The sequence below is a fragment of the Pholcus phalangioides genome, unplaced genomic scaffold (genome assembly GCF_987345545.1).
Source record: "Pholcus phalangioides strain wild (caught in Gottingen) unplaced genomic scaffold, Ppha-v1.0 ptg000013l_1, whole genome shotgun sequence".
Classification (NCBI taxonomy): Eukaryota; Metazoa; Arthropoda; class Arachnida; order Araneae; family Pholcidae; genus Pholcus; species Pholcus phalangioides.
The window spans coordinates 8,607,879-8,635,633 of record NW_028301606.1 but is presented as its reverse complement, the minus strand read 5'-3'; the positions used below and the strand labels follow the sequence as shown (position 1 = coordinate 8,635,633).

General features: G+C 39.3%; 2 protein-coding genes across 3 annotated transcripts in view; both read left to right on the top strand.

Moving 5' to 3' along the window:
* The window catches only part of LOC149078563 (acidic mammalian chitinase-like), a 36,075-nt gene extending 23,935 nt beyond the window's left edge, over nt 1-12,140 (top strand). For both annotated transcript variants that reach the window (XM_089240681.1, XM_089240682.1), the window contains 4 exons: nt 2,313-2,442; nt 2,709-2,876; nt 4,334-4,453; nt 10,557-12,140. In XM_089240681.1, coding sequence (XP_089096807.1) covers nt 2,313-2,442; nt 2,709-2,876; nt 4,334-4,453; nt 10,557-10,688 — 550 coding nt within the window. In that variant the 3' untranslated portion in view covers nt 10,689-12,140. The remainder of the gene's footprint in view (nt 1-2,312; nt 2,443-2,708; nt 2,877-4,333; nt 4,454-10,556) is intronic.
* A 9,030-nt stretch (nt 12,141-21,170) lies between these two features.
* Nucleotides 21,171-26,369, top strand: Pex19 (peroxisomal biogenesis factor 19). The gene is made up of 2 exons (XM_089240680.1): nt 21,171-21,284; nt 25,044-26,369. Exon 2 carries the CDS (start codon nt 25,047-25,049, stop codon nt 25,884-25,886), a length of 840 nt encoding a protein of 279 aa, XP_089096806.1. The 5' UTR covers nt 21,171-21,284; nt 25,044-25,046; the 3' UTR covers nt 25,887-26,369.
* Nucleotides 26,370-27,755: the final 1,386 nt, after the last annotated feature.

Below are 27,755 nucleotides of genomic sequence, written 5' to 3'. Positions count from 1 at the left end.
CTCGTCAATGCCGGTGAGAGGGTTAGAAAAAAATCAACTTTTTTTTTTCCTATTCTTGATTGTTTTGAATTCAATACTAGGAATACCCCTTTTCAATGTTCCATGAAGACACTGGCATGCTCATACATCCTGAAGCAGGAAGTTTTTTTTCACTAGAGGTTCCTTCCATTACCATAATTTTTTCTTGGAGGGGGCACAACTCATATTTCAAAAAGGTAATAAAACAAAACCATGTTATTCTATATACCGTATTCCCTCGCATCAACCGGCATGCCGGGAAACAGAAAGGGAGGCCAGCGTGTCTTGAATATCAGTATTTTCCGGCATTCCGAGAAATTGGGGGGCGCAGATTCTGGAAATTCTTTAAATCTCACTTTTTATTTGGGGGGGGGGGGGCTCTCATTAAGGTCTTTTCCCATTCCGTTTGTAGTGTAAACACAAAAATAATGTCATTTATTTCAAGCTGGATCCTTGTATGCCCTTTCCCACCATGGATACATAGATGGGTTTTGTGCAAAAAATATAAAATTCAATTAACAAAAAAAAGAAATATCAAGCCATAGTTTCAACTCCTTAGAAATGTATTACAGAGAAAAATCATCATCAATAGCAAGGGCATAGTCAAGCAACTGGCACTGAATTCCTAAATGAAAATGCCTTCATATTGCAACTGCGCTCATAGGGATAAAATTTGTTCACGACATTTATGGAAGTAGATGTATGAACACATAGCATGTGCTACTAATGTATAAATGCACTGCCAGATTCAAAGGGGGTGTTAATGAAATAAATATCTAAAATGGAAATAAAAATAAATTTATGCTCTGTATTTCATATACAATAAAACCCCTCATTTGCAGACACTCGCAGGACAAAAAAAATTGTCCGTAAAAGAGGGGTGACCGTTTCAGAGGGGATTCCTGTATAAAATGCACTGAATAGTATTATCAATAACTGAAATGGTTCTTTATTTGAATGTGAATAGAATTCTGACAATATGAGGTGCGTTTAAAGTTATAAAAATACATAAATATTGCATTAATACACAATTAAAATTAAGGAGTGTTTGAACTCCTTCAAAATGTATTTTAAGCTGGAAGACTAAATCCAATGCCTTTCCTCCATTGTGGGACGCGGTAGCCCAGGTCGATAAAATGCTCGCCTAAGGATGTTTAGAGGTGTCGCGAGTTCGATACCCGGTTCGTCCTTGTCAGAAAACTTTCCTGACAGGGGTACGACAAAAAACGGCGACTTGACCGCAGCAAAAAATTGCTACCGCAGGGAGTCCCCCATCGAGGGGTTAGTGTACCAACCTCTCGATGAGTATAAAAAAAAACAAGCCTGCCGTTCGGAACCGGCAATAAGTTGTAGGTCCCGGTCTAATTAGCCCTCGTGTGCAGAAAATGACCGTGGTGCGACAAAAATGATCAAATGATCCTCCATTGTGTTCACTGGAAAATATATTTAATCAATGCATTGAATTCATTTGCCAGAACACGAACTCCAATTTTACATTTTTCGTTGTATTTGAGATGTCAAATTTTTCTCTTAGTGACAGAGGGTGACGATTATACTAGAGCTGACAATGTAAACAGCATGGAATAATATATGAGCATAACAAATAACACGTGATTTCAGATTCTAAATGGACATCGGAGTTGCAAAACACTAACAAACTGCGAGCCCAAAATTTAATTAAAAAGTAGTCAAATATTAAAAAGCTGATCAAATATTCAAACTTCTGCTGCCAATTAGTGAGCATAATTCCAACTGAAAGTGCAATTATTTGTGCCCATTCAGCGGTTTTAGTTCAAGGGAACAAATGATGAAATGGTGTTCGTTACCGCATCTGAGGGTTACCATTAAACAGGGGTTCAAAATACATTATTTAAATAGGTTTTTTGCTGGGAAATATTTTATTTGTGTGTGGCCATATACAACGGGGTGACCACATCTGAGGGATGACCATTAAGAGGGAATGTCTTAATGTCCATTACGCTGTATTGACAAACAAAGTTTAAATGACTGCATAGGTAGGGAATTTCCTAAGCGTGGAGAAGAAAAAAAATTTTTTTATCATTAATCAAGTTTTTTTTTTTAAATAAAAATCCATAATCAAACAATTCTCGTACACTCAATGTGTCTTCAACATGGGGCCTGGGTTGAATCTTTTGGTTTTTCTACATTATAAGTCTAATATTTACTGGAGAGTGGGTGCCCTGGTTTATGTCAAGACCATGTGGTTTGCTTGTATGCTTTTTCAGTGATATGAGTTTTAATTTGAAATTATTCAATTGTTATATGCATTTCAGGTATGTTGACTTCATCAACTTGATGAGCTATGATTATCATGATTATAGACTTTACACTCCGTTCACTGGACACAATAGTCCTCTGTTCAATAGAACAATAGAGAAAGGCTATTTTTCTACACTAAATACTGTAAGATTTTCCAAAATAATATTGAAACCTCTCTATATCGTACAAAATTTATTGATACTTACTATGTCTTTTAGTTATGTTTTTTTTTCATTTTTTTTCAAGAACTCTATTTTGTTTGTGTGAAAAAGCTGCTTTTTGGTGGTCTATTTTGAAGTTAAAAACTTGGCTTTTAAATAGTTTAATTAATTTTTTTATGGCATATTGTATGTTATATGTTTAATCAACAGTTCATAGAACTTTTACATATTTAGCATTTTTATCTACAGGCATGGTCTGCTAATTACTGGTTCCAAAAAGGAATGCCACGTGAGAAGATACTTGTTGGTCTCCCAACGTATGGTCATACATTCAGACTATTGAATGCCTCTGTACACGGTTTGGACGCTCCAGCGACTGGGAATGGTATTGGTGATGGAACTGTTACATATGATCAGGTAAGAACTCGTTGCCATATTCATTTAATTAGTTATTAATTAATTTTCATTTATTTTTTTATAAGTATTAAAGTCGGTTCTCTCCATGTTTTTTGTGTGTATCACATATGATATAGTTTGAACTGTTCTTGAAAATTTATGTTGTATATTTTTTTTCTCTAAAACTTTTAATTTAAACCTAGAAGGATACCTACACATGTAAGGGACATAGTTTGTAAGCAAAAAAATTTTAGATACTATTCTAGGGTTAAAACTGTCAAACTTGGTTAGTAATAGGAGTAAAAAAGTCTAGCTGTTGCTCATTATATCTGCATAAGAACAAAAATATGAAAAATAATGAGTAATATCAAACAAATTGAAAAAAAATTCATAAAACATCTTATTAAGTACATCAATATCCACCAATTGCATGTAAAATATCAAACAACAAAGTAATAACATTGCTCAACAAAGAAAAATTTTATGACCCCCAAAAGGAAATTTTAATGGTTTTAGGGTATATTGGGGCCGCTGATTTTAAAACTGTTGGCTTTAGTTTTTTGTGATAATACATACTCCCAGCATTTTGATATAGTATACAGCCACTAATTTTTGCGTCAAAATTTTACACTTTCAGTTTTTTATTTATTTTCCTATTTTATATTCAATATATTATTACATTTATATCATGATCAGACATCAGTAGATTGTCTGATCTACTGATTTATTATTCTGATTTATTTATTGATATTAAGTTTATAAGTATTAAAGTCGGTTCTCTCCATGTTTTTTGTGTGTATCACATATGATATAGTTTGAACTGTTCTTGAAAATTTATGTTGTATATTTTTTTTCTCTAAAACTTTTAATTTATTTATTAATTTATTAATTTATTAATTTATTATTGACACTCATTTCACACACTTTGAATGTGATTTATATACTGTTTATATATTACTATTGAAATTTAATTTTCATTTTATCTCAAAAACTAGAGCCAACCTAACAAAACCAATGCCAGATTCGGAATCGACACCCCAAAATCGCTCTAAAATCACTGAAATATCTTTGCCAGTGTAATTTACTGTATTTATTTATTTATAATGCACAGTTTCAATGTGATTTGTATGCTACTTATGTATTACCATTATAATTCAGTTTCACTTTATCTTAAGCGCTACAGCAGATCGGACAAAACCAATGCCAGATTCGGAATCAGTGCCCCAAAATCACCCAAAAAATCACTGAAAAATCTTTGAGAACAAAATTATTGTTGAGCACTGTAATCAGTAGTAATTAAGTATTAAACTAAAGATCATTTTAGAAATCCTTATATCATCCAAATTCAACTGTATTATCATATTTATATTTGCATCAATTCATACATAAAATTTCAACATTGGTTTATTGGTATTTTTGTGCTTTGAAATTCTGTGAGAAGACTTTTTCTTCAAGAATGTATATCGATTTATACACAGGCATGCAACTTTCTAAGGAAAGGAGGGCAGAGAGTGTTTGATAAACAAAGTCAAGTGCCTTATGCTTATCATGGATTGGATTGGATCGGATACGATGATTATGACAGTTTAACTGCAAAGGTATAAATCTCATTTCTCAGTATATTTGTCTTTATCAATTAAGGCTCTGTATTTATTATTACTCTATGATTGACACTAGGATTGGACTGCATAAGTCCCTATTACCTATTTGTGTTTCCAAGAATGCATGACTAATGGAAGACAAATTTTCTTTATTTGCAAATGAAAGAAGGCAATGTGCAGTACTATTTAAAATATCTATTGCAATTCCAACTTTAGGGCATGAATGCAAGGCCGTTCTACCATTTGAAAAAGTCCCTCAACAGGGAGAGCAAAATTTGTCTCAACAAAAATTAAATTGAATCTGAATTGAACTCGGAAAGGATGGAATTTAATTTAATTCAAAAGGGTATAGCAGGCAGACCTACAAAATGATATTTACATAACATGAGAATCCAGGCTCTTAACCTTTTCACTTCAAAATATGGAAGGTAGATGGCAACACCAGTATAATATGAATTTGCACCAGAGTGGCACAGTGGTCAGATGCTCATCTTCCACTATGAAGGTTACTGTTAAGGTCCACGGGTTCGAATCCGGGCATAGAACATCAGAAACAAGTTCTTTACCTACCGAGCCTGAGGCGACCACCAATAGATGGCGCCTTCATTTCCTATTCAACTCCACTGGTTGGAAGTTGTTGTATGGCGATATATGACCAGAGTTTGTGTGCGGTAAAGTAGTATAACATGAATCAAGCATGTTTCTGGCATTTAAATACATCAGATCCCACATACACTCAGAACATGCAAATTGTAGAACAAGGTGTCTTGAGGAAAAATAAAAATGTATAAAATAAATAGTATTAGGAAAAAGCCCATAAAATCATGGTTGTTGTAGCCTAACTACAGCCACCCAAAAATAATGTGCCAGAGGAAGTGGTTAAACAACTAAAACACCTGACCATAGAGATATGATTATCATTCTTTAAACATGGATAGCTTCTGCATTACTCCCACTCATCTTACCGCATTTCCTCCTGAGGGTTTCCTCTATCAGGGTTGATTCACGTTATCGGAAGATAAGCTATTCCATGTATTCACAACCCTGTTGGAGAAAAACTCCCGGCAACACAACAACCTAGAATTATTACGGAATGGGAATGTACCAATTTGTTAGAAATTCCCCAGAGGGATTTTTCACGAGTTGCATGCATGGTTTGTAGTAGTAAGTACCATTGGCATACGCAAGGGGGAGGGTTGGGGTTCTAACCCCCCCCCCCCCCGAGCCAAGATTATAGTGTTATTTTAGCACTGTAGAAAGCAAAAAGTCCAACAATGTTAGCTAAAAATATACAAAATAGAACGCCAGATAGCTGTTTCAAGGCTATTATAGCCCCTTCGTGAGTGGGGAAAAAATGTGGAAAAATAAAAAAAATGACATGGGATGGCCCCACATCAGCCTTGATTTAGCCACGTTCTTTCATTTAAGCGAGTAAGCATAACTATCTATTCATTTCATTAGCTACTCCTACCCCAAAACGCTGTCTGGCATTCAGTTTTGCATATTTTTAGCTAGCATCACTGGATTTTTTGCTTTCTACAAATGCAGTGCACTGAAAATAATTAGGAAAACACAAAACAAGCAACTATCTCTTAAGGAATGGCATGATGCTTTATTCATTCATTAATCACAAGCCTACATTTGCGATACAAAAACAATAGAAGGGGGCACTCATATCACCCTATGAACCATCAAAACATCCACGACACACACACAAAGATGTAGATGTGGAAGACGTATAATACAACCAAATTCTATCCCTGGAATCATGGATATATGGTAATATCCTCTATAGCAGGTGTGTCCAACCCATGGGCTACATACTGTAAGCAACAACAACAACAAGCTATATCACACTAAAAAAAATATTTTAATGTGTCTTTTGTCAGCTGGGAAAGTAAAAAAGAGCTTGACTTATTCTTCCCCCACTTAGAACAACAAAAATGAGTTCAGAATAGTTTCTGCAACTGTTGTTTGCATTTTGAAGTGAGACAGAAATCATTTTATCTTCTTCCAATGATCCCAAATGACCAAAAAAGTCAAAAGTGTATTTTTTTTTCTGAAGCAGTTGAAAAAAAAAGTGAAAAAAGAAAATAGTTTTTTTTTTTTTTAGTTGCACTCAAACTGCAAGAGATAGTTTTTTAGCACAATTTAAAGCCACAATTGCAATATTAAGCCAAAAAATACGATTCGATTCAGAATACTTTTATGATTCAAAATAAAGTCTTGAAAAACAAACCGAAAGATATTCTGATGTGATTCTTATTTCAGAACATCTAAATACAGTAGATTTCAGATGTTCTTGCTGTGTGAATGTTCTCCAGTTTAAGAAGTCTTTAAAGTTTGAGAAGATTTCCAGAATTCCAATTTTTTTCCCCTCAGTATACACAAATGTACAGTGTAAGTCGTCGTCCCCATTATATTTTATTTTATGGTCCTGACCAAGGCCGTAGGGAGAAGGGGGGGGGACTTGGGGGATCTGCCCCCCCCCCCCGAAATTTGAGAAAATGGCTGGATTTGACCATCTTTTCCTCTTTTTTTCATCACTTCACCCCCCCCCCCGAAATGCAAGTGTTTCTCCTCTGAACTAAATTTCCGTCTTCGGGACTGGTCCTGACAATTTCTTAAACAGGATTCATTGTACAAATGAATGTGTACAGTGAATAATACACCTCCACAGAGAACAGGCAGACCTTTAATACAATACTTACATACATAATGGGAAAATTCGTGAATAAAGTGAAAATGACAAGGAAGACAGATCGGAAGGCCATGCATGTTATTAGAAGACATATGGTAATACCAGTTAATACCAGTATAATGGGAAACAATCATAACTCTGGCAATCAATACTCTAATGCCATGCATATATACACTCACACACGTTCCTGCATATGCCACTTTGTTAGAAGTTCCCCAGAGGAATTTTTACGAAGTGCATATATGGTTAAATAGTAGTAATACAGTATAACCTGTCATTTTTTGGAAACCTCTATATCCTGGTCATCTCCCTATATTAGATGGTTTTGATTGGAACCCTGTTTAATCCAATAGCAGATAATGTTCACAATACTTTGTATCTCTGACATTGGATGTGTGGACATTGCTCTGTGTCTTATCTTGGACAAGTACAGCTCACACCTGCTTATTATCTACTTAAGTGTTGAATACGTGACAGTGTTATGAAGTTGTTGCGAGGATAGGTTTTTCTGCCTCTCAGTTGGATTTAAGAAAACAGGTTTATTGAAAATAGCTTCTTTTCTAACCTGAAAAATAGGGACATAACAGTCAGATTATGGTGGTTTTTTTTACAAAAGTGCATCCCTTTATTTTTAAAGGTTTCTTTTCCATCTCCTGAATTTCAAAATTTTAACTGTCTCTCTTCGATGGCATTCTATTTCTGTATAATATTCTATATAATGGTATTCTGTAATGGTATTCCAGTGGTATGTAGAGTCATGCGGAATGAGCATTTTCACCCATCAATAGAACAGAACATTGTCTTTTAACTGATTTTTTCAAAAGTCATCAATTTTATACAAATAAGTACCAAAAATATATTACATTCGAAACTACATATACAAAATTTAATTACTGACAATTCAAAATTTCTTCTAAAACACTGTTATTAATAAAACTAAAGAATAGTTACACACAATCACTATATTTTCTAACATCTATTCAAAAGGTTAATGCCTTTAAGCACAGTTAGTTTTTCTTATTCTACCGGTTAGGATATGTTCTTACCATTACACTCCTGTTAATGGTGCCATAAAATATTTCTATGTACCTCTCTGTCTTGGACAACTCTCTAAGTTGGACAGATTTTAATGAAGCCACTTGGGTTTTACTGTAGTAGTGTACAAATGATCAATGAGATTCATCAAATGCCTCAAATCAAACTGACAAATAATTATAGAAAATTTTCTCATAATTTTTACACATTATGCTGTAATAACAAAAATAAGCTAATTATTGATGGCACAGATTCCAAGACATCACTAAAAGTAAGATAAATTTTTTTTGATAATTGAGAATATATCTGAAGGTTTTTAACAACTGGCTGTTGCGAAGATATATTTTAGAAAGAGAAAAAATTCAACTGCCTTTGCAGGGAATCGAACCCACATCCTTTCACTTTCCGGGTGAATGCCGTAGACCACCAGACTACAGAGGCACCGAATCTCTAAATCTTTCCTTGGAGCTCGTGTACACTGAAAGGGATCGTACATGGACTGCCGGACCAGACTCAGTCCAAGCTCATGAGCCACATCCTTCCATGAGAATATATCTGTCTGATTTTGGAAAAGTTTCAGATTAAATTTTTCATTCCAACATCTTTGTATCATTTTGTACTGAGTTCTTAATTTAGTCTCCCCAGTGGTTCCAAATACTTTTAGTCATGGACCCCCCCCCCCCCCGGAAATTTTGATCTCTGCTATCGACTTCCATTTATAGCAGCAGGAACTGCAGCCATCTAGTAGTGAGAATGTTCTCAAACAATTGAGGGCATTCTATCTATCCGATACTTGTAAATGTTATGCGATATCAATGCCATATCTACTGGACTGCAAAAGAACTAAAACAATGTATCTTTTTGAGAGATGTCACCACACGTACAATATTGAGCCAATTTTTGTCAAATCATAACAATATTACTACTGCAATCTACCAAAGTGGCAGCTGTGCTTTTGTGCATTAATGTAATTAAAGCTTTTCTTTTTAAGTAATTTTTGTCTTTCAACTTAGCATTAGTCTTATAGTATATGTATGTATATTTCTATAATTCTGCAATTGGCCTTTAGCCCCCCCAGTAAAAATGCTATGGACCCTTGAGGGACCAGGCACTCTCCCAATTCGGAACTGCTCATCTATTCCACACACACATATTTCCTTTTACCTACTAATTCTTTCCTTACAGGGATCTTTAACGTTGTGCTTACGAGCACCTCCTTGCTTAATACTACTACTTCTTAACCAACTTAGCAATGCTTGTACCTCATGAACAAATGTTCATAAGTACAAATGTTCATGAGTGAACAATGTTCCTCTGGGAAATTTCTAATAAATTGATACATACTGGAATGTGTGTTCTGAGTGTAAATGAGGCCCTAATGTATTTATGTTGTCAGAGTTATACATGTTCTGTATACTATAGGTGCTTCCCTCCCTCTCTGCTTACTGAAGCACCCACAAGTGCTCAATACTCCTGCCTAATTTTGTACTTGCAATGTCTTAATCGACATTCCAACTAAAGTGTTACTCAAAAATTTGCATTATGTCTGTCTGAGTTCAATGGTATGAGTGCGAGGAACGTACACAAGATTGACATTTGCAGGGCGCACAAAAGTCTTGGGGGAGAGACAAAAATTTTCTTCCCGAGCAAGTTCGAATTGCGACCCTTCAAAAAGCATTTAAATTAACAGAAATTGGTTGATATATCATGTAAAGATTATTTTCTTTCGATATTTCAATTTCTTCACCAAAATATTATTATTTGTTCTAATTTTTGGTCTCCTTGGGAGATGAGCCGCCACCCCCCCCCCCCATCCTGCGTATTTCTCTGATGGATGCTCCCCTTCTGATGCCGAGCATAAACTGTGCTAGCAACACATAATAGGTTGTAGACCCGTGTAGACCTTCAGTGCAATAAATAGTTTCTTTTGTTTTGCCTATAAGATATCGGTAATTTCCTCGTGGGAATCAACTAGACCAGTGTTTTCCAACCAGTGGTCCACGAGCCTACAGGGGTTCGCAAGTACGTTTTGTGCTGTGAAATTTTAATTTTTCAATTAAAATTGACATTCCATTGTCCATAAATTAGAAAAACAACACATTTTGGATTTTATTGGAGGGAGGCATTGAAATTCACCTTCGTGTGCTACAGGGAGACTGCAGATCATTAATCTCCATCACAGGAAGTCCACAATCCATTGCCCTTCACTACAGGGGGTTCGCGAGATCAAAAAGATTGGCAAACACTGAACTAGACAATGTAAAGTTTTACTATTCTTTTATTTATATAATGTACTTGTATATTCACATTTCATGATTTTTCTTTACCCGGAAAACATTCTCATAAATTATATTATAATTTCAGGTCAACTGGGTGAAGTCCCAAGGATTTGGAGGTGTCATGACTTTTGACTTGAATTGTGATGATTGGAAGAAAGTTTGCGATGGCCATACTGCATTTCCACTGCACCAATTAATTTATAGACTTCTGAAGTGAAGAAAATCTCTTTCTCATTAAGGACAAGGGATGTGGACTCGGAGCGTCATCATAAAACCATACCGCATCAATGTCCTGTCTCGTTTTCGAACAAATCCCTCACATGCATCTTCGACCATTCCAAAACATTATTATACTGTCTTTTTTTTTGTACTGAATATATACGTACCATATTTATTATGAACTCTTATATATATATATATATATATATATATATATATCATGTTCTAAGCATTGTCAGACTGGTTAGTATTATGTAAATTATTTACGCAACCTTAATTTATTATCAAAATTGAAAATGCATGTTTGATGATTAATATTCATAAAAATGGTGTCAAATGAAATTTCCATCCGGTGAAATTAACAGATCAAAGATAACCAGTGCTACTACTTAACTGAACATTCACCTCATACACATGCAGAACTTACCAGGGTTGTGCTTGTTTCCCCGTTTCCTGCAGGTCCCAAAGCAGAATATTTTGCATTGTTCTGCAACAAGCCTTTGGCTTACTGGAAATGTTCTGCAGTGAAAATTCCCATTATAATATTTTCTACACTTTTCTCAAAATTCTCATAGATTGTTCTGCAGCAGCACTGATTGTCTGTGACATTCTACTGTGGGACCTGCAGGTGCTGCCATCTCTGTTCCACATTCTGAAGTAAAGATGGTAAAATGCTTGAATTTAGCCCAAAGATATTTGCTTATTTTCAAATTTATTCTCATTTATTTATATCTTTTCTCTGTGATATTCTCCTAGCTAGTATTATATATGTGTATGCAGAGGCACCATCATGAGAAAAACATCGAGGGGGGGGGGGGGCTGAAAGTTGCAAGTCGCCCGTATATACACGACTAAAGCCCATAGATATACAGGAGGATGGAGAGGTGTGTTGCATAGTGTATTCATTACTTATTGGGAGGCTCAACCCCCCTTCTCAAAGTTTATAGGGGTAGGGCTCAGTCTCAACCCACAGGTTCCGGTGCCTATGTGTGTACATTTATTGTTTTTATAACTATAATATTTATTATAATTTATTAGTTTATTTCCCCCCCCCCATTATTAATGGAGGGGGGAATTATGTATTTTCTCAGGCAGCTTGCCATGCCATTGCATTAAATATCGCCGGTTTGCGTGCAAAATTTCATATGTAAAAACCCGCACTTATTGGTCAGAAACATTATGACATTTTTACAGAACATGGAAACACATGTGAAGAAGCTTTTATTAGTGGCATGAAAAAAAATTGCGAATTTTGACGTATAACATTTCGCATGCACACCGACAATATGTATTTTCATTATTCATTAATTTATTTTTGAAAAAGGTATTCGTCTAAATGTGTGGTCTTTTTTTCTGCCTGTAATTAAATTTATAATTTATAAAAGAAAAGTTTTCTACAGAGAGGATTCGTTGATTATTATATGTAATAAAACATTTTCATACCCGTGCATGTATGTTATGAGAATTATGTTCAATAGACTAGGTTTTTTTTCGGTGGATGATGTCAAATTTAGGCGATAAAATAATATTAAACAATTAAAAATAATAATAATTCTGCAAAATTTCAAATAAGTTAATCGTCGAACACTAAAAATCTAAAAATAACCAAAGAGCCCTATTTCAACACATGGTACAGTAGAACCTCTCGATAAAGACACCCATGGGACTAGAAATTTTGTCTGCTAACGGGAAGTGTCCACTAATGGGGAGGTGGAACCTCATTTAAAGTCCTCGTCGAAGTCTGATAAATATGGAAAAGTTTATAACCTTTCTTCTCTTCATTAAACCAATTAATTATTTTCACCCCTACATGATACGTGCACTACGTGTGTTTTGTAATAAAAATAGAATTAAAATAAGCGTGAAAACAGCATTACGTCTTTTAATATTGGCTTTCTCTTCACATGTATCAGCAAACAAAACCACATCCTGGAGCAGGGTCCCTAGGCTGGGCCCCCATACCATCTTTTTCACGGGGCCCCCCTCTATAGTTAAGTTATAGCTTGAAAAAACAAAAAAATGATAACAATCATCCTAGGCCCCAAATCTGAAGCCCTGTCAGTCCCACCCTTGTGGGGACCACGCCTGGATCCATGCCCCCCCCCATCCTGGAGCAGGGCCCTAAGCTGGGATCTTTTGGGGCCCCCGACCATCAGGACCGTCTTAAGAGCACCATGGGGGCACCCGGGCCAAGTGGTTTTTCTGAGGCCCTACCAGGTAAATTATAGAAAATTTCAACCAAATCTCATTTTGTGAGGCCCCCTCTTCTCTTGAGGTGCCCGGGTAGGCCCATGCGTTAAGACGGCACTGCCGACCACACTTTCACAGGCCCCTTCATGATGAATTTATAGCGTGAAAAGCAAAAAAATTTGTGAAAATTGTCCCGGGCCCCAGATCTTGAGCCTTGTCAGCCCACCCCTTGTGGGAGCCATGCCTGGACCATAGTTATGTTCAGTTAACTAAATAATTGGTTGACGATTTATCATATTTACTAACACGAGCTTGGGGGCATAATCTTAGTTGAATGTGATAAATTCTCGGCTTATGACCAAAAACTGATAAATTATAGTTTGCCCGATTTTACTGTCCGCTATCGAGTGTCCACTAATGGGGAGTGAAATACATTAAAGCCCTATTCCACTGGACCGGGGATCAGAAAAGTGTTCGCTAGCGGGAGGTGTCCGTTAGGAGGTTCCACTGTATCTGGGGGAGGGGGGTCACTTCACTTAAGGAATCATAGCTGATAAGTTTCGCAAATATCAAAGTTTAATTTACACCTTATGATAAGGGAAAAATATTACCACCAACCCAGTTCCAGTTCTACTCTCAAGGGTGCTCAAACTTTTGCAGAGTTCGGACCACTTCATTGATTTAGGAGCGCGTCGCGGGCCACTTGAGTTATCTAGGAACATGCCTCGGGCCACTCAGGTTATCTGAAAGAGTGCGCGGTCCGCTTGGGCAGAGGCGCCGACGTGAAGAAAACATTGGAGGGGAGCTGAAAGTTGCTAGTGTCACCATGTATACGGGACTCAAAAGTGTATGCAGGAGAGAAAGGGTGCGTTGCATTGTTTTTCCAGAAATTATTGAGGGTGGGAGGAGGGGACTCAAACGGCGTCTTGGGTGTTCTGTAAGTGCGTCGCTGTTCACTTAAGTTATCTGCATTACGATCATCAGATTATAATACAGATCTTATGATCTGATTATGGGTGAAAATCATGTGAAAGTTATTCAGGGACGTCTTAAGAACCCCATGGCTCCTCGGGACAAGTAAGTTTTCCGAGGCCCTACCTGGCTAAAAATGCTTGCCTACGAATTTACTTGCTTACTCTCTACAGTGCCGTCTTAAGGCATTGACCCACCCGGGCACCTCAAGGGAGCCTCACAAAAATGGGATCTGGTTGAGATTTTCGAAAATTTGCCTGGTAGGGCCTCAGAAAAATCATTTGTCCCGGGGGTCAATGATGCTCTTAAGACGGTCCTGACTATCGATAATTTAAATAGGATCTCATGTTTGTGAGGGCCCTTCCCCCTCTTTTCTCGAGGTCCTCGGGGCCGTGCCCGGGTGGGTCCATGCGTAAAGCGTAGGACACTGGAGACATGACATATGGTGAATGTTTGGGGCCACAGCTGTGGAAAAAAAAAATACTAGATGTGAAAAAAATAAAACTTAAGTGAAATGTGGTGGGGGGGGGGGGAAAGTGAATATTTTCAGAATCCATCCCATAGAAGCTGGACAATTTGAGTTATCTGGTCTGAGCTGGATTTCTAGGAAATTTTGATTTCTGAATCAACATAGTACCCCCTTCCCCCCGCTCCGACTCCACTGCCTAGTACAGTGTTTCCCAAAGTAGGCAATATCGCCCACTGTGGGGGGGGGGAGAGGAGGATGATGTAAGGGTTTAAGGGGACGGTAGAAGCTATGGATATAACATAGGATCCTATGGGTTGGCGTGTGAGTGTGGGGCGATGGGAAAAAAATCACTGAAGAAGGGGAGCGATGGAACTAAAAGTTTGGGAAACTCTGAACTAGACCATAATGGTTTTCCTGGAATATAAATAATTCCTTGATCACGAATCTCGTTTAATTTTATCACAATTTCCGTGATCGACTTCGTTACGTATTGATTTTATACTTGAAGATCTAAGCACATTAGTCAAGCAAAACAAAATTAGCGGTTTTTGGTTTAGACTGAAATAACGCATACGTATCCCTCCCGTATTTATTTCTATTTTGAACAGAGGATTCAATGTATTCGGTGTCAGAATTCGTAATATAAGCTTATCGGCCATATTCATTATCATGCAATATTAAGAAAATAAGCAAATTTAAAAATTTTACTTAGTATTTTAAATATTATTTTGAATTGTCACTTTTCCGAACACATCTCCAAACTCGATGTAATCAGGGGACACTCAAAAACCCCACGGGAACCAAAATAATATTTAGTGTCAGTGGACCATCTACTGTGATTACCGTGGGGCTTTGTTATTCAAAGTAAAAATTAAATGTCTTCGAACTTGGAATAGTCAGGCGAACCTGGAAGTGTGTATCAACAGTTGCTCAAAACATTTTTCTGATTTTCGTGGGGCTTCTTCGAAACGGTTAAAACGAATAAAATTTCATTTTTTTCTCTTAGAAACGAATCCCCACGGTAACCAATAATTTGAAACAAAAGTTGCCGCCACACATGGTTTGCAACTGCGGATATTGACGGGAAAAAATCACGCTCAGACGTTCCCAATTCAGAAAGCATGTTCAGCCTCACGGCCGCTTTCATGTCTGAAATGACATCGTACTCTTGCACGATGAGCGAGCCTCGACGGCGCTTTCGTGCCACCGCCGTCCTCATTTGCGTGCCTATACGGCCGCTTTCGTGCCCGCAATGACACTTGCTGTCAGAAGTGCTGGGCTAGCACGAGCATCATGTGCCCCCCGGGCCAAGTGATTTCAGTGAAGCCCTACATGACAAATTCAACTTCTTCTCATTTTTCTGAGGCCCCTCTTCTCTTGAGGCCCCGGGCAGTGCCTTGGTGTGCCCATGCGTTAAGACGGCACTGGCTAGCACTTAGTGTGAACGTATTTCTTGCGCCAGTCTAAGTACATCTACTGTTTTACTAACGTCTGTCGATGCCATACACTGCACTTCAAATTACTTAGCGCATTTCCACTCCTCATAATTGACATACCGTCCCATAATTAGTTTCGAAGTTCGTGTCATCACCCATTTTATTTCTCTGTCTCTCCTCCACCCCTCCTCCTTGTTGCCAAGGATGCAACTTCAGGTTGATCTTCATTTTGGTCCACGTATGGTGTCATTTTATTCCCATGTCCCGTTTCTTAGTTACGGGTACCCTTCTCTACATGATCGTACTTTATAGAATTTCGCCTGACATAATTGTTTTTCAAAGAAACGAAGCCCCACGGTAACCAATAATTTGAAACAGCAGAATCCCGGGCCACACGTGATTGGGCCGGCAAAAAAGAAATCTGTGCACAGATTTCCCTTCGCTAACTTGCTTGCGGTTTCGCAACTTTGCTAGAGCTTGGCCTACCGTTTTCGTCCTCGTGCTGGACGGTCAAATTCGTTTGACGGCCGGCCTGCAATATCAGCTTCATACGAATTCCCGGGTCTCAACGGCCACTTCCGTTTGCGTGCCTGCAATCTCGACGGCTGCTTCCGCCTGCATGCTCGTAATGACACCTTCGTTCGCCTAAGCGTGCCTCGACGGCCGCTTTAGTTTGTAGGCTTTCAATAACACCTTCTCTGATTGTTAGGCTTCACATCAATACGCACATTGCTAGCGCAAGTCTAAGAGCGGCCGTCGTCTCACTGGCGTGTGGCACCGACAACTTCAAACGGCTTAGCGCATTTGCATGCGCTCTTTACTCTTCTTTATTGACATTCCGCCCCCGTAACTAGTTTCGAAGTTCGTATCATCACCCATTCTAATTCTCTGTCTCTCCTTCACCACCCCTCCTCCTCAGTTGCCGAGAAACCAACTTTAGATTGATCTTCATTTTGATATGGATTCCGATCCTTCACTTACGTGACATTTTGCTCCCACGCAGGGCCGTCTTAAGAACATTATGGGCCCCTGGGCCAAGTGGTTTTTCTGAGGCCCTACCTGATAAATTCTAAAAAAATTTAACTAGATCTCATTTTCGTTGGCCCCTCTACTCTTGAGCCACCCCGGGCCATGCCCGGATGCGTTAAGACGGTAATGTCTGTGTTACGGCCACTTTACACGATCGCACTTTCTATGAGATTCCGCCTGAATATTTTTTTTCAAAGAAACGAAGCCCCACGGTAACCAATAATTTGAAACAAAAGCAGAAATTTTGGTCCATACATGGTTAGCCAAAGGGGTTATCACCGGGGGAAAAATCTGTGTGTAATTTGTTCTATCGCTTTCGTTCACATGCTAGACGGCTACCTTCGTTTTCGCTGACCCCTTTCGTTTGCGTGCCTGCAATGACACTTTCGCTCTGATTGTTGAAAGTGTTGGGCCAGTGTCGTCTTGGCCCAACCGGGCCTCAAGAGAAGAGGGCGCCACAAAACTTTGAACTAATTGAAGTTCACACAAACCAATTGGCCCTTGGCCTATGATGCTCTTAAGACGGCCCTGTGTTGGGCAAGCACTTCAGTACGCACATTGCCAGCGCAAGTCTAAGAGCGGCTACTGTTCGACTAGTCTTGTGATTGCTGTTTCTGAACAAGGGCCTTCTCGGGGCAACGTGTCAGACTTTTCCTTGGGGCCCCCCTCTTGAAACGCTTTTTATCGGGCAAAACAAATGTAAATTTTTGTGGTGCCCCAATTCGGCTCGGGGACCAGGAGCAATGCCCCGATTTCCCCAGCCTAGTTACGGCCCTGCTCTGTACGAAGTTTTTTCGAAGAACTTTCCTAGTTCGAAGAGCCTGGACTATCACTTTGGTCCTCACGCTGTTCGGCCGCCTTCGTTTTCGTTGGCCGCTTTCGTTTGCGTGTCTGAATGAATGAAACCTTCTGCTGTGTGCAGTGCTACGTGCAGGGGCCGCTCGAGCTTACCTGCCGCCCGGGTGCGAAGCCTCATATGCCTCCCCCTAATGATGACCCTGGCAGGAAGCTGACAGGGCTTCAGTGAAGGGGACCTCGAGATATAAACCTGATCCCCCCCCCCCCAGAAGAAAGCCGCACATCGTATTATTTACTGTGCAAAAATGTGCGTGACCAAACGTCCCGCTTTTGAAGTATAAATTATTTTTTTTATTATTCCAGAATTTCTGAATTATCTTACCATTCTTAATATAATGCCAGATAACTTAATCCTTGAAACAGAACACTTATTTTTGTGAGCCATCATCACTTATCCTGTAAAGATGATATGTAACGAGATTATTTTTACCAAGAAATTTTTTCAAAAGTGTTTCTGGTACTCCAGGGACCGACCAAATGAGAAGCTGAATTTTTCCTTTGCTTTCATTTCACTATTCTGGAACAAATTCGGGTGAGATCATAGCTACCCCCCCCCCCATCCTAGAGCAGGGCCGCCCCTGGGCTGGGATCTTTTGTGAGCCCCTCTCTCCGTCAGACTTCTCACGGGGCTTTCTGTAGTTAATTTATGGCGTGAATGAGCGAAAAAATATGAGAATTGTCCTGGACCCCAGAGCTAGAGCTATGTCAGTCCCACCCTCGGGGGGGGGGGGTCATGGGTGACGGAAGCAAAATGCACACCTGCTCATTGTGATAAGAATACAGGGGCGGCACTTGGCCATGCGGCCTATTGCGGCTACACGGGGCGCCGTTCAAGAGGTTGTGCTAAATCCGAGATGAAAGGGAGAAAGAATTTTTTTTTTGTTATGAATTGTTTTGACAAGTCGGGAGGGAGGGACATGACCCCCCCCCCCCGTCCAAGGGTAAGGCTGACAGGGCTCCAGCTTGGGAGCCCCGAACTAAATCCTTATAATTTTTTTTCACACTATGAATTAACTGTAGAAGTGGCCCCCCCCATGAAAAATTTGGCTTGAGTTAAGTGAAAGATTCCAGCCTAAGGGCCCTGACGCACGATGCAGGAGGTATGGGGTGGGGGCAATGGGCAGAAGGCGCAAAAAAATAGGTCCCGCACGGGTACAGATTTTGTCTCGAGCCGCTCCGATAGCTCACATTCTTGTTTCTGGTGTTACAGGCCCTGTATATTTTCTCAACGTTTCCGTTGTCCAGATACGACTCAAAAGCGTGATGATATGTAAATTTTTATTGTGTTAAATTTTGGAGTCTTAACTAAAGTCTGTGCTACTGCCCGAGTGCTCCGCACCCCTTGCACGCTCGCTTAAGCCGCCCCTGGCTACGTGTCTGCATTGAAACCTTCATACTCATTGGCGTCCCTGCAATGTCAATGCTGTTTTCATGCTTGAGCCTCGACGGCCGCTTTCGTTTGCGTGCTTGCAATGACATTTTCACTCTGATTGTTAGAAGTGTTGGGCAAGCACTTCAGTACACACATTGCCGGCACAAGTCTAAGAGTGGCCATTTTTCGATTAGTGTGCGTGGCATCGAGAATTTAAAGTTGCTTAGCTCAATTTCATGCGCTCTTCACTCCGCAGGGCCATAAAGTGGCTTTTCGGGCCCCGGGGCAGACTTGATCTTGAGGCCCTTTTTGTCACGGAGCCCAGGGGCTTTGCTCCGATTGTCCCAACCTTGTTACGTCCCTAGCTGGACCTATCTTTACGTATAGGCCCATCCGAGGATTGCCGAGGTAATCTCATGTCCATAGGAGACATACAGCGCCCTGGCTACGACACTACTACCCAGGGGTCCAGAGATCAACCTTTTCTTTTTTTGTTGCTCATTATAAATTTAGTTTAGACTAACTTCACCAAGTATACAGCTATAGAAAGCGTGTCGTTCGTGGAGGGGGAAAGGGACAGTAGCATCGGAGGTGGGGAGGTGGGTGCTATAAGTGCTCGAGCACCCTCAGATTTCTTTCAGAAATCAACAGTTACTACATGAAACTAAAGACGAGCACCCACAGTTCCGAAACATTTCCGACGCCTCTGGGAAGAGGGGGTAGTGGCTGGATGAGACAGGGCAGCCACGGTGTGATAAGTGTGATCCCAGTGGCCTACAAAGGCGTGCTTTTAAATATGTATGAGCAGGGCCGTTAAGAGCATCATATGTCCTTCCCCTCAGGCCAAAGCAAAGCTGCATTAAGAGTTAACTTACAAGCGGCTTTGGGCCAAAGCCGCTTGAAAGATGCAGCTTTGCCTCAGGCAGAGTTATTTTTCTGAGGGCCCCTGCCCAGCCTGAATGACCACCTACCAGGAATGCAACTAAGAGAGGGAGCAAGTGGGTCTGCTGCTCCGAGCGCACCAGCGTCTGGTGCTCCGAGGGAGGCGTAAATTTCACCCCTTAACCTGTGCTTCAACATTATAAGGGGGTGCTGAAATGCGTCCTTGCCCTGGCTGACCAAGCATCTAGTTGCGGCTCTGCCACCTACCAATAGCCAGATTTCATTTGCATGAGGGCACTGTGCATGTCCCCTCAACCCTGCAGCAAGGTCCCTTGGCTGCAATCTCTTTGACGAGTCTCCTCGAGGGGGGAGCCCGATGAGATGATCTATATTTTTATATATGGATTATTTTATCTATATAGTTTCCCAAATTTTTCGTTCCATTACCCCCCTTCTCAATTTCTTTCTTCTCATCGCCCCCAACCAATGCCATCTATAGGGTCTATGTGCTTTAGAAGGTGTTGCCCCAACTCAAGAGAGTCAACTCATAGGATCCCACCCTAATAAGCTTTTACCGCCCCCTTGACCCTTTCATCTTCCGCCCTGGGGGCGATATTGCCCACTTTGGGAAACACTGGTCTAAGCCATATGATGAGAATCGTCCCGGGCCTTGTTTGCCCCTGGTGGGGGGGCACTATGCATGAGAAATTTTAAAATGCCACTGAAAATGAGAGGATATGCCGTAAATGAGGACGTTTGGTAACCTTTACCTAACATAGGCGTACGCAGAATTTTCTCGTCGTTTACGTTTTTTCCTGCAAAATAGCACTATAATCTCGGCTTGAGGGGGGGGGGGTGGCTAGAACCCCAAACAACCCCCCACCCCTTGTGTACGCCAATGTTACTTAACATAACAATATGAAATTGAACCTTTTGAAATTGCCGCGTCAAAATTTCTTGTTGATTATGGAATATGTGCTGTCATCTATCAACAAATCAAGTAACTAAAGTTCGCCTCAAACAGTTTATTTTTTTGTCACTAGATAACACTAGAACTCCTTAATACTCCGTATATGAAGGCGTCTTAGATAACACTACCAGTACCGTTCATGCGTCATTCTACGCTAGTCACTGAGCGCTAGTCTACCACTGAACCTAAAAAACACTCTCTGGTAGTGTTTTACCATTTCGTCACTAGGTGACTCTATAAACCGTATAGTTTCATTTATTATTTATTTTCTGTAAATTTATTTTTTCCTCTTCATCGATGTAGACGTAGTCAAAGCCGTCCTTGTATGCATCTGAGTTATCGTGACCCCGAAAATTTTTATGATTCACGTCCCCGAGCTTGTGAATCATCACTCCGGACAAATTATTTAGTTATCGGTGAGTAAAAAAAAAAAAAGTCCCCACATTTTTCATTCGAATTAATGAAAACGTTTCAATTTTTTTTCATTAATTTTAAAATGGTTCTAGTTTAATGAAACTCGTGTCTTGTTTACACATAGGCTTTAATTAACAATCGCGACGATTGCAAATTTTATTATTTATCGTGCTTTTTTGTATTCATTGATAAATATTAAAAAGGAAAACATCTTTAGACGAAAGAAAGTTGTCCTGTATATTAATGTCATTTCGATATCATCCATCCATTAATAGAGCATACATTGTTTTTCATGATCAACTTCCTTGTTCATAATGTTAGTATTTAAGGAAACTCGTTCATTAGATGATGCGTGAATCTTCGAATTATATTTGTTTTAGGAGGTTTATGAAAACATCTTGACAGAGATCCAATTTACCCGAGTAATTTATCTAATAATTTATAGCTATCTAATTTCCATTATTGATTGAAAATACAATTCCATTTTTTAGAAATATGATGAAAATTCTATACAACTGAAATGGCTGAGTTCTAAGGCAGTCACAGGGGAAGCACTCAACACCATTGTATGCAGGAAAACACAACGGAGGTTTAATCCATTACGGAGTTAACTTATCAATATATTAGATGACAAACTACTGTGAAGTTGAACATACTAACACGCAAACATACACACGTATGACAATGAAGCCGTGCAGACTGAAAGAAAATGAAAAGCAAGACAAAAACCCTGCATCATGGTTATACGGGATATATATATATAAATGTACGGTAGCACATTTTCTAGTAGTACCACCTAAGGTTGCAAACATGAACAGATATGCAACAATAACAGTACCCATGGCCACCACATCATTAAGCCGGAGGGGGGGGGGGGCCCTAGGTATACCCAAACCAGACTTTTTATTTGGTTCTCTATAGTGAATTTACGTTGAAAAACCAAAAATATGAGAATCGTCCCGTTCTTATGAAGGGCCATGGGGGTGCCCCCTCTATAAAGCTCTGCTCCTGATGTACTTTCCGTTGAGCTAATACAAGGTTTGGGAACAGCTGTAGCCTACTCTTTTTGACGATGTTTAATCAATTTTTTTTTCTTTGGAGAGAAATACGTTCAGAAGCATGATGAGAAGTTGCCAAGAGTAAAGTTGCAATCTCTTTATAGTTTCCCAAACTTTTCGTTCCATTGCCCCTTCTCAATTTTTTTTTTCTTCTCATCGCTCCCAACTCGAGAGCCAACTCATAGGATCCCATACTAAACCCTAATAAGCTTCTACCACCCCCTTTACCCTTTAATCACCCCTGGGGGTGATATTTCCCACTTTAGGAAACACTGGTCTAGGCTATATGATGATTCTCACCATATAGCGTAGAAAGGAGTCATGCTTTTTGACGTTTTTCTTGCCACAGAAAAAAATCTCCAAAAGGTGATTATACTACAGCAGTCAAAACAAAACAACATCGTAAGAGATCGAGATTAAAAGCAAAACATTTTAGACCAAGTACGGGATCGAAATTGGAAATGAAGCAGTATATACAGTTGATCTTGTTTGTAACATTCGCACTTAGAGCATTTGGTATAACTTATTTTCGTGGTCCGAAATTTATCTAATTCTCATTAAAATTTCCTGTTTAAAGTATTTTCCCGCTTACAATGGGTTTTTCTTGAAAACGTGTGGGATCCACTGTGAAATGAATAACAATGACACGATTTCAGAATAAATACTTCAGAATAAAAAATAAAAACATATCTCTTTTAAATAATGCAATGGTCCTTCGATTTATAGTAAATATCGGGGCATAAAAGTCTCTCTGGGTTTGATCAATGAAAACTCAATTGTGAGCATCATTAAAACTCTGGATATAATGGCTAAGTATGAAAAAAAATAATATAAAAACGGAAATATTAAAGGTATATATACAATCGAAAAGACAATATCCAAAATGAAATAATCTAACAAAAAAAATTGAAGGTAACATACTCTATAGTGAAAACGGTATATATATACTGTACAATGAGAAGGAACAAAACAAAAAAGCTTCAACGGTTTCAAATCAGTCAAGCACTGCTGTTTTACAAAAACATATTATATATCTCTGGGGGGGGGGGGGGATGACGGGTGACATAATTTAAAATTTCATGCCGTGCACTGCCCAGCCTCTATCGACCATTGTCAATTTTAACCATTGCCCCAGATGCGCAATGTCAGTGCTTTATTATGTATATATGATACAGTACATCAATATAGTATACAATGAAAAAAAGTATATACAGATTTAAAGAAATTCCTATTAGGGGGGGCCAATCAAGTATTACGTAAGCAAATTTTTAGCCATTTTTGACCCCCCACCCCCCCCCCCCTTGTCAGCAAAATTTAGTCATCATTTCTGCCCCTCTGAATCCTAACTCATATTTTCATAAGGGGTGGTTGATGACATAAGCATTATCCGAACTTGTCATCAAAAGTCAGCAAATCGGGAACCCCCCCCCCCCATCAATGATGATATAATACTTGAACTGCCCCTTATACAAATTTATGTCTAAGGTCTTGTTATGTCTTCATAGCTTTAGTGAGCCTTTTGTTGTTTTCTGTGGCCAGGCACCAGGTCCACGTTTTCCCTCCTAGGCTTGTTGGCTCGGATGAGCTCTCTGCATCTTCCCTCCTAGGTTAAGTGCGCCTCAGCTGTGGCCAGGTCACGTTTTCCCCTGTTAGGCTTGTTGGGACCACGTTTTCCCTCCTACACTTGTTGGCTTGGGTGGGCCCTCTGCTGTGGCCAGGTCCACATCTTCCCTCCTAGGCTTGTTGGTTCAGGTGAGCCCTCTGCCATGGCCAGGTCCTCTTAGGCTTGTTGGCTTGGATGAGCGACATCATTTAACAATAAAAAAACCTGTAAGAGGAAGGAAATAACAATAGCCAGCAGAAGGGGAAAAAAACACCAACGGAAGAAAATGGCTGACCAGGAAGAAAAGCTCCAACAGGCTAAGAAGGTAATCGCCAAAGAAATATGAGATATTATATATATAAATCCAAGGTTCGTTTAAAATATTTTTGACAATTTTTTTAGTTGTGTTCGAAATTATTAATTCTGGAATAAATGAAAATGATCCCAGAACAAATTTATGGAAGCTCAGAATTAATGAAGAAATTGATCATTTCAGAGATTTTAAAATAAATTTCAGAATCAGCGGGGGAAAAAAACTTAAAAATCAGTGACGGAAATAATTTTGTAATTTCTGATTGCGAAATAATTTCAATCAATAAAAAGAGTAATTGCGAAATTTTTGAAAAAAAACGATTTCACGATGTATAGAGATTGAAAGATATTTACTCAATAATCACCGAAATGAATAATTAACCTCAGAATTAGTGAAAAAATCATTATGAATATAATTGATAATTAATGAAAGGAATATGTATTACAAAATAAACAAAAGCCTTCAATTACTTTTATATGTGCTTGACTCTGATATTAAGATGTCGTTAATTTACACAAGTTGGTGGCCTGCAAGCTTCATAAGAAGTTTCGATTTGGCCACCATATATATTGTATGAAAGGTTGAAAGGCTTGTGGTGGCGTTTCCGAGACTTCGCATCTATGTTGGTGGAAATAGATACGAAAATTCCGAGAATTTGTAGTCATCACACTTGGAAAATTTCTGCCCCCTCCAAGGCTTTCAGTTGCCAAGCCCTGGCCTAATGCGGTTGATTGTTCTGTTTATGATGATAATTTCAAATTCCTAATGTTTTCAATCTTCTTCATAGACCATGGACAAAGTCAGAGACAGCGGAGAGGAGCGGCCAAACACAGATGACCTAGACAGTCTACTCGACAGTGCTCTAGATGATTTCCAGAAGCCGGTGGATGACTCAGTGGCAGTAGCCCCAGCAGCTCAGCAACGGCCTGCGCCTTCGACCAGTAGCGATTCAGCAAGCGATGAAAAGAAAGAAACCACAGACGCTGCCAGTGATCAATGGGCGGCGGATTATAAAAACTTCCAGGACGTGATGCAGTCCTTGCTGAATGCCGACCCGAATGCTTTCGGAGACTTAGCTCAGGGTGGCGAGAACGGCGAAGATTTTGCGGCCTCCCTCGCTGAGACCCTGAAATCCATAGCAGAGGGCACACAGTCCCTCCCTGAACCGTCGCCGGAAGAACTGGCCCAGCTGTTGAACAGCATGGGCGTCGACGACTGTGGTAACATGAGGAGCGATGACCAACTCCCGGACGTCATGCCACTCATGCAGAATGTTATGCAGTCCCTCCTCTCCAAGGAACTTCTTTATCCCGCTCTAAAAGACTTTGTGAATAAGTATCCCGAATGGTTGGAATCTAAAAAGGACTCCCTGGGAGAGAGTGAGTTCGAGAAATACACCACCCAGTACGATTTGATGAAGCAGGTCTGCGAAGAGTTCGAGCGGGAGTTCACGGACACAGAGGAAGAAAAACTGAAGTCGTTCCAGAAAATCCTCACTCTCATGCAGAAGATGAAGGACTGCGGGGATCCCCCTAAAGAACTGATTGGGGATATATCGCCAGAACTGGCCGCTTTCGATCCGACCAAGGCGAGTTTACCTGGTATGCCAGAACAATGTGTCATAATGTGATTTCAATCAAAACGTGAAACGTATTATATTCCTCAGATTGGCAGCGGAGAAAACAAATGAATCAACTATATAAGGCGTTGAATGGTTATATTACAATAAAAACATCCATCGGGCGTGAAAGAAAATGAAATGATTATTGAGAATGTAAATCTGTATAATAAATATTTTATACTCAAATGATGTATCGGTTATATCAGCAGCTATAAATGTCACTGTAACACTGTTCAGTTACACATATTACGATATTTCATTATTTTGGAAGTCATAATGGCTTGCAATGGCACAGATTGTTGGCAAATCTTGCCTCATGTAACATTGATCACAGTAAATACGATTCTATTTTTTTCTCACGCTCTGTTTTTCCTACATGTATCTAATAATCACAGGATTTAAGAGCGTAGTCGTTCTCTGTTGTTAGCCGAAGGAATCGTGCAATGATTTGTATACAAAGTTTCAAATATATATTAAATATTCGACATAATATATTTTTAGGTGAAAATTTTTTATTCATCTTTTTTATATCACGATTGCACCGAGCGTCTGAAGAATAGTACCAATATGGCAACTTTGACTTCTGGATTTTGAGGCGAAAGCAAGAAGTTGCAAACACAAAATTAGACACAGTCTTCAACACTGTTGTCAGTGACATGTTTACAGCAAAAATCCTATGGCCCAGGGTGGCTATAAACCCTCCCCTTTAAGGTGGTCAGGAACATCAGACTAGAACGGGAGGTGACAACAAAGCCATAAGTTTCACCACTGGCCAGCGTTATTCTCCCAAGCATGGGCTGAAAGATGTCTTGACAGCTGCAGACCTTCACTGTAGTATTTACATGATTCAGAATCTGCCGTATGATATCTAAAAATTCAGATATCTGCCATGTTCACTTCAAAATGTTGCAGACAGGTGGCACCACGAGCAGAACACATTTAACTCTGACAGCATTAGCTCCTAGGCTGTGGGAATAATAGCAAAAATGCTGATCTGAAAACTGCTGATTAAAAAAATTCCATTTTTTTTTCAGTTGTCTTTTGTGAAAGATAAATGTTACTCAAACTCGTATGTTACAAATACAGCGATACCTTGGCTAACAAAGATAATTTGTCCTGAAATCATGTTTGTACAATGAGGTATCCCTCAGCAGCGAAACCTGTCTTTGAATCAAAAACAGTCCCTTCATTACGTGATTAACACTTTTATACATGTGTGCACTTCTATAAAATAGATTATTTCAGTCCCTTGACGTTCTGTTTTGTACACGTAATACAATTTAAAGAAACTGACAGAATTGGGTTCAAACCCGCAATCACCAACAAAAGAGTGATCGGTGCACTCTACCACCATTTACCAATATACAATCATCCCACTTACAAGGAAAGGGTCCCAAGGTGTCTAAAAAGTTTTGAAAAAAAAATTACTAATTCTACTCATAAATGCGCCCAGAAATATTTACAAAATCTTGGCAGAATTAGAATGGGTCCAATCAAAAAAAAAGATTTTAAATACCTATAGAAGCCCAAGAATGAATTTGAAAATCCCACAACCCTAGAGTGACGTCATTCGAACAACACAAGATCAGGTACAGCGTAGAAAAATATAGATAAAAGAAAAACATGGAGCTTATATATACAGTGTGTAAAAACAGTGAAAATGATATTTTTTATAGATATCGCCAAAAAGTGTGAGACAATAAGTAGTCATTTTTTTGCGGCTTTAATAATTTCATTCAACTGTTAATTTTTTTTCTTGTGTTTCTAGGCAAGATGCATGTACTTAACATTTTTTAGGAGCACCCTTTTCTTGTTAGTACAAATGAACCTTTTATAGAAAATTGAGAAATATATATAGAACATCGATTTTCCGAACAA

Excerpts from the sequence above, each read along its gene's own strand:
- Pex19 (XM_089240680.1), top strand. The coding sequence starts at position 25,047 with ATGGACAAAGTCAGAGACAGCGGAGAGGAGCGGCCAAACACAGATGAC.